This window comes from Schistocerca cancellata, chromosome 6 (assembly GCF_023864275.1).
Source record: "Schistocerca cancellata isolate TAMUIC-IGC-003103 chromosome 6, iqSchCanc2.1, whole genome shotgun sequence".
Classification (NCBI taxonomy): Eukaryota; Metazoa; Arthropoda; class Insecta; order Orthoptera; family Acrididae; genus Schistocerca; species Schistocerca cancellata.
In genome coordinates, this window is record NC_064631.1 from 372283627 (window position 1) to 372298956 (window position 15330).

The window sequence follows — 15330 nt, forward strand, 5'->3', positions numbered from 1 at the left end:
CAAAAAATATTAAAAACTAGCTTTTCTGCCACAATAGTGCATAGGCAACCTGTATAACACATTCTACATATTCGAGTAGGCAATAATCAGAAGCTGGCAAACAACTTTGACAGTAAGTTCGTAAGAAGGTCCTACATATATCATCACAATATTCTGGACAAATGTTCATGCTACAGAAACTTTTTGATTTATTTTAAACTAAGAAATATACTCCCAGCCACCTATGAAATAGCTAAATCAGATATGGTTGGGTTTATGTTGAAGGTATTAACTATTGTACTTTTTGTGCATAAAATGTACTGGGAGAAGTGAGATCCGTACACTACATGACATACAAGACAAGTGTGATATGAATGTGGTCATCAGCTTAGAGCATTGTAGCTAGTGAGATAATTGTTTGTCTAATTTCTTCCAATATCAAAGATATATTCAGTAGCTGCATAATTTAATAATACCTATGCAAATGTATGTAACGACAAATACAAATATTATTCTCAATGCTTTATGAACAGGACCTGCTGGAGGTGGGGTCAGCAGAGAGGAATTTATTGATGGAATAGCTCAAGATATTCTGAAGAAGATCCCAACACTGTTCAAGATTCAACAGATTCGCCAGAAATTCTATTCTAAGATGACACCTATCATTATTGTACTCATACAGGAGCTGGAGAGATTTAACAATTTGCTGGAGAGCATGAAGAGGACACTGTCATTGTTACGAAAGGTTCCTCATTTTAGATATTAGTTACAGTTGTCATTAAGTTTAAAGTTTTTCATTCACAGTTATTATATCAATTATATCACATTGTATTCTGCCTTCTGTTTGTGGGGTGGCTTCTTTGTTTTGAATAGGCACATAATGTTACTTTTGTTTGTTTACTTATCCTACAGATGCAATTTTTGGTGACACTATCAGTAATTTTGTTAACCTTGGCTGCACTTGTCTCGTTGCTGGGTAATTTTTGTCATATTATTTATGTAGCTGTTTCACTACTGACACACATGTAATACTGCTTGGAAATAGCAGAACTCAAAACGTTCTCTTCTGTTCTCATAATTACTATTAGCCAGAGGTGTGCCTTCTAAATTACATTTTGTAATCATAGGATTTTGCTGGGGAAAAGAACAGAAGTCCAATAGAACAAATTTAAGTATGACGTACATAGAGTTTCACACATCACCACTATATCACTTCATACTGATGTCGATGATGGACATGAGTTCTGACTGGAGCAAAAGTTTATTAATATTACAATGTTCACTCTATTGGCTCTACTGAGATAATAGTCTGTTCATTGCTACACAACCAGTTTGCTCATATTTTTGTGTTACACAATTTGACATGAAGACACACGTAAAGAACTCTGTAAATGCTTGTTAAATGTCTTATGAGTTACTTCAGTAGAGTCCATAAGTGGATTTCTAATAAACAGGTAGACATGTAAAAATAATAATTATGGTTCATTGTGGTGCACATTTTGAACATATATTAACCAGGTGCTTAAGACATTTTGCTGGCTGATGTGGGACTGGACCAAAATTATTAAATATTGCTGTTAGAGGTATTCCTCCTTTGTATAGAGGAGGAAGCCTTGTAGCATCATGATGTAAAGCTTCTTGCAGTCTAGGCTTTTACATCACTAGGCAAAGATAACATGCTAAGGAGATTTATGATCTCCTTGAATTTGTGGACGTGTATATATCCACTTTTCTGTCTGGACGCAAAAACATTCAACATATTGAACATTTTTTGAGATTTAGTCCAAGCCAAGGGTGACATTAAGATTGCAATGTTGCCCTCGTCAATAAGCATTATTGCTTTTTTTGCCTTCTCTCAGTCCCCTAAGTCCTGTAAAATCTTTTTTGAGGATGGTGAACCTCAATATTGGTGTTATGGTGTGCATTTTATGGGTTTAATGGTAGAATTCTTTTGTGGTGTCCACACGGAACAAAGGACAATAGTCTCTGAAAATCATTTTAATCTGTTGTAGATACAACTTTGAAGTGAACTTGGAATTTATCCCTCTGCCCAGGATGTACTTACTAAATGCTTAACAAATGGTCTGACATTGTGCGTTACCCCAAAATGTAACAAATTATGCACACCTTACATAAAAATTTTGAAACACTATATTAACTGAAAATAATACGTAGGTTCTGTATTCTCCAGAATAATCTTCATTGTTTATGTTACAATGAAGTCTTCAAAAGAGTTCATTGTGCTAAATGAAAAAATGATTTTCTAGTTACGTGTTGCTAGTAATAACTTTACTCCCATTTCAGGGTAATTTATTTTATTTATCTATATTGATATTTGCATGCATGAAGCAGTTCATTGGTGACCATCTCATGTCACTTACATCTGACCTCTCATTCTCTCTATCTGCCACTTGCAACAAAACTACTTGCTACAAGGTCTCATTAAACACCCCTACTTTACAAACATCCGACTGGACATGATGGTACTAAAATAAAGAAAAGTAAATCATATTTTAGGAACTTTATTTTTGAATCAGGTTTTATTATATTTTTATCCCCCCATGAACCAAGGACATTGCTGAGGTGTGGCTGTGTGCCTCAACAATACAGATAACCATACTGTAGGTGCAACCACTATATAGCGATTTCCATGGAGAGGCCAGGAAAATTTGTGGTTTTTGAAGAGGGCAACACCCTGTTCAGTAGTTGCAAGGGCAGCAATCTGGATGACTGACTTATGTGGTCATATAGTGAACATCCCCTTACTACGTTGGAAGTGCAAACAGCTGAAATCATGAAAGAAGGTATTACACATGGAAGATTGGAAGAGGCTTGAAGAAACCAGAAGGTTTCAGACAGATTATATGATGGTGAGACAAGATTTTAGAATCATACTTTAAATAGCAAAACATTTCCAGGGGCAGAAGTGGGCTCTGACCATTGTTTATTGATCATGAACTGAAAAAATTGAGATGGCACATGGGTAAATTGCTACATGTACAATTCAGGAAACTGGTGTTGTTAGGAAGGTTCCAGATAATGCAGGTAGTAAAGCAGTCATTGGATCTAAATAATGCAGGTAGTAAAGCAGTCACTGAAGTGAAGCACAATGTGTTGGGCAGCATGCTCAGAAACTGGTTGGTCCAGCTGTCACAATTTGGTGATGACTGTTCATGTGGACAGACAGCTTGTTAGCTGTCATGCCTGCATAGAAAGCAGCACAATGGTTGCAGCTTAGATTGAAGATCACAAGGCTGCTTTCACAGGTAGCCCTGTCTTTGATGGGATAGGAGATGCCTGTGGCAGAACTGGAGTAGGTAGTAATGGGAGAATGTATGGGACAGGTCTTTCATCTAGGTCTGTTACTGGGATATGGGCCATGAGGCAAGTGATGGGGACCAGGAGTGGAGAGTAGGGATGGACAAGGATATGACTTAGGTGTGTGGGAGGGTTGGGGAAGATAGTGGGTAGGATACTTCTCATTTCAGGACATGATGAGAGGTAGTTGAAACCTTGGCAGAGAATGTGATTCAGTAGTACCAGTTTTGCATAGAACTGAGTCATGAGAGGAGTTGGAGGTGGTATGTGGCTGGAGAGAGAAGGCATGAGAGATCCATTTTTAAACAAGGTTAGGAAGGTAATTTCAGTTTGTAAATCCCTCAGTGAGGCCCTTGGCATATTTGGAGAGGGACTGCTCATCACTACAGATGTGACAACCAAGGACAGCTACATTGTATTGAAAAGACTTCTGGGTTGGAATCAGTAGCAGCTGTGGTAGTGGTGGTATTGTCAGTGGTTGGTAGATTTGATGAGTCTGGAAATACTCATTTAGCCATTCTTGGAGTGGAGGTCAACATCAAGGAAGGTAACTTGTTGGGTTGAGGAGGGTCAAGTGAAGTGAATGGCCGAGAATGTGGATAAGTTGTCCTTATCCTTGGTCCAGATCATGAAGATGCCATCAGTGACTCTTAACCAGTTGGGATTCTGGGTGGTCAGGAAGGATTCCTCTAGATGCTCCCTGAATAGGTCGACATATGAAGGTGCCATGCTAGTCCCCATTCCTGAAACATGGATTTGTTTGTAGGTGAGTCCTTCAAAGGAAAGGTGATTGTGGGTGAGGATGTAGTTGGTCACATTGACCAGGAAGGAGGTTGTAGATTTGGAGTCATCAGGGATTGGGAGAGGTAGTGTTCAATTGTGGCAAGGCTATAGACATTGGAGATATTAGTCTAGAGGATGTGATATCGCCAGTGATAATCAAGGTGCCATAGGAACTGTGGAGTGTCAGTGGAGGCAATGGCTGGTGTCTTTTACATGTATGTAGGAGGATAGGTTACTGGTAATAGTCTGCAGGTGTTGGTCTATGAGAGCAGGGTAATTTGGCAGCACAGTATCCAGCCACAATGGACCTCTCCTATCAACAGCTGCTTTTCTCAACTGTGCAGGTAGGAGCTCTCACTAAAACATATTCTTCATTCCAGAATGAGATTTTCACTCTGCAGCAGAGTGTGCGCTGATATGAAACTTCCTGGCAGATTCGGTAGCTCAGATGGTAGAGCACTTGCCCGCGAAAGGCAAAGGTCCCGAGTTCGAGTCTCGGTTGGGCACACAGTTTTAATCTGCCAAGAAGTTTCATATCAGCGCACACTCCGCTGCAGAGTGAAAATCTCATTCTGGAAACATCCCCCAGGCTGTGGCTAAGCCATGTCTCCGCAATATCCTTTCTTTCAGGAGTGCTAGTTCTGCATGGTTTGCAGAAGAGCTTCTGTAAAGTTTGGAAGGTAGGAGACGAGATACTGGCAGAAGTAAAGCTGTGAGGACCGGGCGTGAGTCGTGCTTCGGTAGCTCAGATGGTAGATCACTTGCCCGCGAAAGGCAAAGGTCCCGAGTTCAAGTCTCGGTGGGGCACACAGTTTTAATCTGCCAGGAAGTTTCATATTCTTCATTCCTGAAACCCACTGGCCTCAACCTTCATTGGTATCTCTCCTCCACCTAGATATTCCCTTCCCTGCTCTCACACAAACAATACAAAAGTCTTTTATTTTGCCAACACACCTACTGTCTTTTCTCAAAAATCCTAGAAATGCTTATGTATACCAGATTAGTTAACTATTTGGACAAACATAACATTCTCATGACCTCACAACATGGTTTCAGAAAGGGTAAATCTACAGAATCAGCAATTGTCAGTCTAACAGAATACATTTTACAGTCCTTAGATGAGAAAAAGGTTGTCTCTGCAATGTTTCTGGATCTTTCAAAGGCATTTGACACTATTGACCATGAAATGCTGATACAAAACTTAAGCAACTATGGCATTCGGGGGCAACCAGGTGAATGGATAACATCATATTTGTGCAACTGCAAGCAGTATGTATCATTAGGAAACTCGTACCAATCGGAAACCAAATTCATCAAATATGGAGTGCCACAGGGTTCGGTAATGGGGCCATTGTTATTTAATGTATTTGTTAATGATACAGGTGTTGAGGAGGAAGAAAAGAAAATATTGTATGCTGATGACATGACAATACTAAATAGTGACCAAAATATGGAACAGCTTGAGAGAAGAGCATACATATCTGCAAATGTCACAGCTCAATGGCTGTTGGAAAATGAACTGGTTATAAATCTAAAAAAGACTATGTACGCAGTGTTTAAAAACAAGGAAAAAGCTGTAGACATGGATTTAGAGGTTGATGGAACAAGGCTGGAAGAAGTAGAATCTGCTAGATTCTTAGGTATTCTTGTGGATAATGAACTGAAATGGAAAAATCGTATTAATAATGTCTGTAAGAAACTGAGCTCTGTCATATTCTTAATGATGTAGCTATCACAGTATTCAGACAAGAACCTTCTGTGTACAGTGTATCATGGACTTTTCGAACGATACTTACAGTATGGAGTGACTGTGTGGGGAAACTCAAACAAACAAGAGACAAAACGAGTGTTCACATTACAAAAAACAGCAATTAGGACCATTTTAAGAAGAAAGACCTCTGAAACATGCAGAAACTGTTTCAAGAATTTACGTATCTTAAGTTTTTCATCGTTGTATGTATACAAAACAATAATGTACTTCACAAAAGGTAGTGAGGACTGGATTACAAATGCTAGTGTACACGCCCACAATAAAAGAAAGAAGAATGAAGTACGGAGCATACCCCACTGACTGGCAATGCTAGAAAAAGGACCCCAGTACTCTGGTATCAGACTACTAAGAAGTCTGCCCAAAACCCTGCAAGATAGTGTACTTCACAATGACTTTCCAAAGAAACTTAAAGACTATCTCATTGAAAAAGAGTTTTACAGTGTTGCAGAATACTTATGCCATTAAATTTGTATATATTGTTACTCATTATCAGTGATGTAAAAATGTAAGCTAAATGTGTAGAAAAATAAGTGATAAAGAACGTTAATACTTTGACATGTCCTATATTATACGTACATTTACTGTACACAATGTAATCTTACAGGATCAAATAAAATTCAGTTCAATTCAATTCAGTTAGTCCTATTAAAATTCAATGAGAGTCCACTGATGCTAAAACATTTCATTGGATCAATAAGAGCCCTTGAAAATCTTCACCTGTATGAGCATCAATCATAATGTTGGTGTCATCTGGAAAAATGGTAATATAGCACTGTAGCTTTGTACGTTTAGGTAGGTCATTTATAAATATGAGGAACAGTAAAGGACCAAGAATGGATCTATGGAGCACCCCACATTTAATGGAACCAGGCCACTTTAGATCTCATCAGCACTATCTACTACTACTTTCTGACTTTGAGGTATGATTCTAACTACTTACTTGCTACGCCACTTATTCCTAATGGGTCTGCTTCCTGTAATAGGATTCAGTGGTCCACAGTGCAAAATGTTTTTGACAAGTCACAAAATAAACCTATTGTTACCATTTTGTCATTAATTGAATCCAGAACTTTATATGTGAAAGCATAGATTGATTGTTCAGGTGACAAACCCTTTTGCAAACCAAACTGACTTTTGCTACAAATGTTATATTTATCTAGATGTTCCAAAATTCTCATATCTAGAATCTTTGAAAAAGCAGTTAGAAAGAAAACTGGCCTGTAATTTGTGACTACAGTTTTGTCACCTTTCATTGAAAAGGCATATTTGAATATGTCAGGCACAGTTCCTTGTTGTAAGAATGCATTGAAAATGAGGCTAAATACACCAATAATAGAAGCAGAGCTCTGATTTAGTAGATTATTACAGATGTTATCTACCCTGATGGAATATGTATTCTTGAGAGAGATGATTGTTCTTTTACTTTCAGATGCTGTGATAGGTCTAACATCAATTTTACCTGTAGTCTTTTGCATAGGACTCAGAACTTCATTAACAGAGCCCTTGCAGCCTATTTGTTCTGGAACTGACAAGAAGTGGCTATTGAACACAAAGTTTTCTTGTATTCCCATTATACACTCTGAGGGCTGTTACTGAGGACTGTATTTATTATTTTGAATAAAGACTAATGTTTGCATGTTTCATGATATACAGGGTGTTACAAAAAAGGTACAGCCAAACTTTCAGGAAACATTCCTCACACACAAAGAAAGAAAATATGTTATGTGGACATGTGTCCGGAAATGCTTACTTTCCATGTTAGAGCTCATTTTATTACTTCTCTTCAAATCACATTAATCACGGAATGGAAACACACAGCAACAGAACGTACCAGCGTGACTTCAAACACTGTTACAGGAAATGTTCAAAATGTCCTCCGTTAGCGAGGATACATGCATCCACCCTCCGTCGCATGGAATCCCTGATGCGCTGATGCAGCCCTGGAGAATGGCATATTGTATCACAACCATCCACAATACAAGCATGAAGAGTCTCTACATTTGGTACCGGGGTTGCGTAGATAAGAGCTTTCAAATGCCCCCATAAATGAAAGTCAAGAGGGTTGAGGTCAGGAGACCATGGAGGCCATGGAATTAGTCCGCCTCTACCAATCCATCGGTCACCAAATCTGTTGCTGAGAAGCGTACGAACACTTCGACTGAAATGTGCAGGAGCTCCATCGTGCATGAACCACATGTTGTTTCGTACTTGTAAAGGCACATGTTCTAGCAGCACAGGTAGAGTATCCTGTATGAAATCATGATAATGTGCTCCTATGAAATCATGATAACGTGCTCCACTGAGCGTAGGTGGAAGAACATGGGGCCCAATCAAGACTTCACCAACAATGCCTGCACAAACATTCACAGAAAATCTGTGTTGATGATGTGATTGCACAATTGCATGCGGATTCTCGTCAGCCCACACATGTTGATTGTGAAAATTTACAATTTGATCACGTTGAAATGAAGCCTCATCCGTGAAGAGAACATTTGCACTGAAATGAGGATTGACACATTGTTGGATGAACCATTCGCAGAAGTGTACCCGTGGAGGCCAATCAGCTGCTGATAGTGCCTGCACACGCTGTACATGGTATGGAAACAACTGGTTCTCCCGTAGCACTCTCCATACAGCGACGTGGTCAACATTACCTTGTACAGCAGCATCTTCTCTGACACTGACATTAGGGTTATTGTCAACTGCACGAAGAATTGCCTCATCCATTGCAGGTGTCCTTGTCATTCTAGGTCTTCCCCAGTCGCGAGTCATAGGCTGGAATGTTCCGTGCTCCCTAAGACGCCGATCAATTGCTTCGAAAGTCTTCCTGTCGGGACACCTTCGTTCTGGAAATCTGTCTCGATACAAACGTACCGCACCATGGCTATTGCCCCGTGTTAATACATACATCAAATGGGCATCTGCCAACTCCGCATTTGTAAACATTGCACTGACTGCAAAACCATGTTCGTGATGAACACTAACCTGTTGATGCTACATACTGATGTGCTTGATGCTAGTGCTGTAGAGCAATGAGTCGCATGTCAACACAAGCACCAAAGTCAACATTACCTTCCTTCAATTGGGCCAACTGGCGGTGAATTGAGGAAGTACAGTACATAATGACGAAACTAAAATGAGCTCTAACATGGAAATTAAGTGTTTCTGGACAGATGTCCACATAACATCTTTTCTTTATTTGTGTGTGAGGAATGTTTCCTGAAAGTTTGGCCGTACCTTTTTGTAACACGCTGTATTGCAAGTTTTTAAATGCTGAGTACCGCAGAAAATCTATTTTGTACTATAATATCAACTGTAATCTACATTTGTTCTCTATACCATTTTGGTAGCAGTATCCTCATTAAAAAAAATATTCCCCTTATTTCAGTGCATATTTACAAGAATAAAAGTACTTTTTTTTAGAATTTTCATAAGTTACAATGTTGTTTGTAACATACTTCATGGTAAATCAGCATCTGAAAGTTACAGCAGCACTTTCTGCACACATCAGCAACAATATCTGGCTTGGAAAATCATACCATAACTATTGCAGAGATAGTGCCATATTTTCACGTTATCTCTTCCAGTAAACCTGCTTCTTCTAAGGCGAGGTTTGAAAGTGTATTCATGACATATTATAACTGTCATATTATGGAATGTGTATTGTCTGCATTTATCATGATAAAAACAAAGAAATAAAGTTCAAATCAGTTTCAGGGAATTAGTAAATTTTATCCAAGCTTTTTCTCATGTCTAACACTGATCACTTTTGGGCATTAATGGGTTAGTTTTTGTAAGGGAATTTGTACTCATTATAGCATAACAGGTTAGAATTTGCTATGAATGGGTGTGCAGGGAGTGCTACTGAGAGACAAGGTTACTTCAAGGACTATGGTTTCCTATGGGTACTGTCCTCTCTATAGGACATTTATGATCTATTGGCATACATCCACTTGACTATGAACTACATGTAATTGCAGTTTAATGTCCAATTACATGCAATATTGTGGTACTGTAGCAGACAAGATGTGTTGTGAGTGCTGAATTCCTCATCTGTTCCAACTCCCTGAGTGCCCTTCATTCTCTCCAGTGATTGTACCCTCCAAATACAGTAGTCCAGAGTATCCAGGATGCCCTCCTCCAGGTACAAAGACAGGGGAAGGAAGTGTATGTCTGCTAGGTGCCAGAGCACATGGATATTAAGGCGAACAAAATGGCAGATGTAGCAAGCAAGGAGGCATGTCACCGTCATCAGATAATACAGTATGTCATCCCTCTCCATTGGTGTTGAGGTACAAAATCATGCATCAGTGGGAAAAAGAGTGTCTGGATGTCACCAAAAATAAGCTGCATCTGGTAGAGCCCACAATGCACCCATCGCATACCTTTCAGCCACACAGGGGGGAAGAGACACTCCTTAATTGTCTTCATGTAGGACACAGGCCTATGCTATGTGGCTTGCTCCAGAAAGAGGACACTTTAATGTGTGGTGCTTGTGGGGTACAATTACTAGACTGTGTATTATTTTCAGACCAGAGGGCGACAAGTCATTTGCCAACAGATTTTCCCTTGATTTTAATTGACAACAAAATAAATGTGGTATTACTTTTAAGGTTTCGTGAATTGTCCAACTTATTCCCCAAAATTTTAGGGAGAAGTTTTAAATGTGTTATCAGGGTAGCTGGCTCATCCCTGTTTTTTGTAAGTGGTCAGCTAGTCACATTTTCCTCTTTAGGTATTCTAGTTCTTCTCTTGTATGATTTGTGTTTTAATTACAGTTTTAGAACATTTCAGCATTATCTTAAGGGATAGTTTGATTGTATGGGTGACCATGAGTGAGTGTAATTTTGTATGTTCCCTCTCATTGTTTGATGACATTTTCAGCCATGTTAATCACATTTGTTCCTACTAATTTTTGTATGGGCACTGATAATCTTACAATTAAGCACCCATAAACTACACACACACACACACACACACACACACACACACACACACACACAAAATTTGTTATCATTATCTAACAGAAAACCTTATTATTATTGGTGGCCGATATGGAGCAATGCATGTCTCAATTGATTGGCTAATTGTTGGCATTGGTGATTTTCAAATAGTTAGTAGGAACTAATTGGATTTAAATTGTCACCGAATCTGCAGCTTCTAGTAGGCCTCACCAAGAACCATCAGTGAACACCAAACCACATAAAAATCCTCTTCAAGATTCAAAACAGGAAGTTCTAGAATAATACTGAACAAGAACACCGATGATTACAACACCAATGACAACATTTCTTTAATATCTTGAATAATCAGGGTAATTAATACATGATTTGCATGTAGAAAAAATGGCATATTTAGTGCCTAAGTAAAGTTCACATCCTTCTACAGTCACCTACAAGACCAGAGTGTTTTTAAAGTTCAATGATTTCAGAATAATTAAGAAGAGCCAGAGGGAAAAATATACGGCTGGTGCCTAACACCATCACCTTTGACACAATAGTTATATTGGCATACACCAACGAATTGTAATATCCATATGATATATCACACTGTGCAGGAGAGAGAGAGACCAGGAAGAGCTCAAGATATTACACCCATCTCTGTAACCAACATGTTCAATGTACTATCTTCCACTGAAACTGTATCTGAGTCAGTTGGGAAAATTTGGTGTCCCTTGTCAAGGGAAAGCAAATGCAGATAGTTTTGGGTGGTGGTGATGATGATGATGATGATTGGTTTGTGGGGCACTCAGCTTTGCAGTCATAAGCAATCATACAAATTTCCAATTTTTACACAGCCCAATTTTTACACAATCCAGTCTAGCCACTGTCATGGATGATGATGATGATGATGATGATGATGATGATGATGAAATGATGAGGACAACAAAACACCCAGTTTCAGGGTTGAGAAAATCGCCATTCCAGCCATGAATCGAACCCAGGACTCCGTGATCCAGAGGTAGCAATGCTAGCCACTAGACCACAAGCTGCGGACACAGGTTTGGGGTCTATTAATCATCAGCAGTTTCAGTGTACCTTAAGTAATGGTATGTCTGCAGGAAATGACAGTAAGGTATGAGAAGGGTCATCTTGTTAATTCAGTGTGTATGCCTGGTGGTATCATTCAGTGTGCTGAAGCAGCTGTTCCGGCTGTCATTGAGGTAAGAGGGTGCAGCCAATAGCAGATTGTGAAGCATAATGTAACGAATAATGCCGATCATCTAGGTTCTCAGAATGTACTTTGAACATTCCACCAACTAGCAGAGAAGGTTGTTAGAAAAGCCTTACTCATGAAATTCTGCAACATTGCCTCCAGAACGGGTCCCCTGGTTCTGAGTTGAGAGGTAGGCTTGAAGAAGATATTTTGAAAGTTCTGTGACAAGTTATGCTGCAACATCCTAGAGGTGTGCCATCAGGCTGAGAACTGTATGGAACCCCTTAAATGGGTCAAGAGGTTTATTCCACCTACTGACCTTATGGTTGACTGTGAGTGAGTTTCTTACAAGCATCTTACTTCAGATAGTTATAGCTGTAAGAGATCTAGACATATCAGGGTAATATCAAAGGAAATATCCACACAGAGATGACTAGGAAGTGACTTGTAGAGGCATAGGGTACACACTACCTTGCGCCATACAGTGGCTCACAGAGTATGTATGTAGATGATTAATGGAAAATCTCATATAAAGATGTGAAACAAATACTAACAAAGAGATAGAGGGGCTGACCAGTACTGACCTCAGCTCAGTACAGCCGATAGATACACATAAAACAGAACCGAAAATTTACGTTCCTAGCTTTCGGAACAAATGTTCCTTCATCGGGGAGGAGAGAGGGGAAAGAAAGGGAAGAAGGGAAGGGAGATTCAGTTACTCACAACCCAGGTTATGAAGCAACAGGGAAAGGAAAATAGGGAGGGTAGCAAGGGTGGAGGCATGGTTGTCAGAGGAAAGCCAAAGATATTGAATATCTTTGGCTTCCCTCTGACAACCATGCCTCCATCCTTGCTACCCTCCCTATAAAGATATTGAATATCTTTGGCTTCCCTCTGACAACCATGCCTCCATCCTTGCTACCCTCCCTATTTTCCTTTCCCTGTTGCTTCATAACCTGGGTTGTGAGTAACTGAATCTCCTTTCCCTTCTTCCCTTTCTTTCCCCTCTCTCCTCCCCGATGAAGGAACATTTGTTCCGAAAGCTAGGAACGTAAATTTTCGGTTCTGTTTTATGTGTATACTGGCCAGCCCCTCTATCTCTTTGTAAGTATGTATGTATAATTAAAAAGAAAGATGATGAGACTTACCAAACAAAAGTGCTGGCAGGTCGATAGACACACAAACAAACACAAACATACACACAAAAATCTAGCTTTCGCAACCAACGGTTGCCTCGTCAGGAAAGAGGGAAGGAGAAGGGAAGACAAAAGGATATGGGTTTTAAGGGAGAGGGTAAGGAGTCATTCCAATCCCGGGAGCGGAAAGACTTACCTTAGGGGGAAAAAAGGACAGGTATACACTCGCACACACACACATATCCATCCGCATATACACAGACGCAAGCAGACATTTGTAAAGGCAAAGAGTTTGGGCAGAGATGTCAGTCGGGACGGAAGTACAGAGGCAAAGATGATGTTGAAAGACAGGTGAGGTATGAGCGGCGGCAGATTGAAATTAGAAATTAGCGGAGATTGAGGCCTGGCGGATAGCGAGAAGAGAGGATATGCTGAAGGGCAAGTTCCCATCTCCAGAGTTCAGACAGGTTGGTGTTAGTGGGAAGTATCCAGATAACCCGGACGGTGTAACACTGTGCCAAAATGTGCTGGCCGTGCACCAAGGCATGTTTAGCCACAGGGTGATCCTCATTGCCAACAAACACTGTCTGCCTGTGTCCATTCATGCGAATGGACAGTTTGTTGCTGGTCATTCCCACATAGAACGCTTCACAGTGTAGGCAGGTCAGTTGGTAAATCACGTGGGTGCTTTCACACGTGGCTCTGCCTTTGATCGTGTACACCTTCCGGGTTACAGGACTGGAATAGGTGGTGGTGGGAGGGTGGAATGACCAGCAACAAACTGTCCATTCGCATGAATGGACACAGGCAGACAGTGTTTGTTGGCAATGAGGATCACCCTGTGGCTAAACATGCCTTGGTGCACGGCCAGCACATTTTGGCACAGTGTTACACCGTCCGGGTTATCTGGATACTTCCCACTAACACCAACCTGTCTGAACTCCGGAGATGGGAACTTGCCCTTCAGCATATCCTCTCTTCTCGCTATCCGCCAGGCCTCAATCTCCGCTAATTTCTAATTTCAATCTGCCGCCGCTCATACCTCACCTGTCTTTCAACATCATCTTTGCCTCTGTACTTCCGCCCCTTCTGACATCTCTGCCCAAACTCTTTGCCTTTACAAATGTCTGCTTGCGTCTGTGTATATGCGGATGGATATGTGTGTGTGTGCGAGTGTATACCTGTCCTTTTTTCCCCCTAAGGTAAGTCTTTCCGCTCCCGGGATTGGAATGACTCCTTACCCTCTCCCTTAAAACCCATATCCTTTTGTTTTCCCTTCTCCTTCCCTCTTTCCTGATGAGGCAACCGTTGGTTGCGAAAGCTAGATTTTTGTGTGTATGTTTGTGTTTGTTTGTGTGTCTATCGACCTGCCAGCGCTTTTGTTTGGTAAGTCTCATCATCTTTCTTTTTAATTATATTTTTCCCACGTGGAATGTTTCCCTCTATTATATAAGTATGTATGTAGATGTAGATGAGTATTAAAAACATAGTGATCAACTCTTGAAGCATTTGCAACAAAATACCAGAGTCTGAATCATTCCTAAAAATCAGTGTTTACCTAATCCTAGGTACGAAAAGCTGTCTAAAATCCAAAATTGATAGCAGTGGTATCTTTGTGGTACATATAAGTGTATATCAGAAGGCTAGGATAATGAAAAAACTGAGGTCCTGTAGCTGTCACAGCAAACAAGAAACTCAAATCCATTGAAACAGAAACTGAAGCAGCATGCAAGATTATTTGGGCAAGACTCAGTATCGAGGATTGGCATAAACTTATAATTTTCTGTCAACCACCAGACTAACTCCATATGCAAATCAAAACTTTTCATAAAACCTCATTTCACTAATACAGATGTCTCCTAATCATATTGCCATGACTGAAGGAGATATTAATCATCCATCAATCAGTCGGGAGAATTATTCTTTTGTAGACGGAGGTCATGACATTCTTGAAACATCACTAAATGCTATAATGTGACATATACCCTGGCCCAAAATGATTGAAGTCATTGTAGACGAGGGCTTGTGGCTGGGTGAAACCCAGTAGTTGGGAGCTACTGAAAGCCCAAAGTGGCTGCCCTTGACCAGTGAGTTAGGGAAAATGAAACTGGGTTTTACCAGGATAAAATGGATGGAGGAGAGGACAGCTGGCTTCATTGCCAGCACGTGGATGATGGAGGTAGCTCC

General features: G+C 40.3%; 1 protein-coding gene across 1 annotated transcript in view; it reads left to right on the top strand.

Annotated features, from left to right (window-relative positions):
- The window catches only part of LOC126088335 (dynein axonemal heavy chain 10), a 1153099-nt gene that overhangs the window by 1077424 nt on the left and 60345 nt on the right, over nt 1–15330 (top strand). The window contains exon 59 of the mRNA XM_049906469.1: nt 513–724. Coding sequence (XP_049762426.1) covers nt 513–724 — 212 coding nt within the window. The remainder of the gene's footprint in view (nt 1–512; nt 725–15330) is intronic.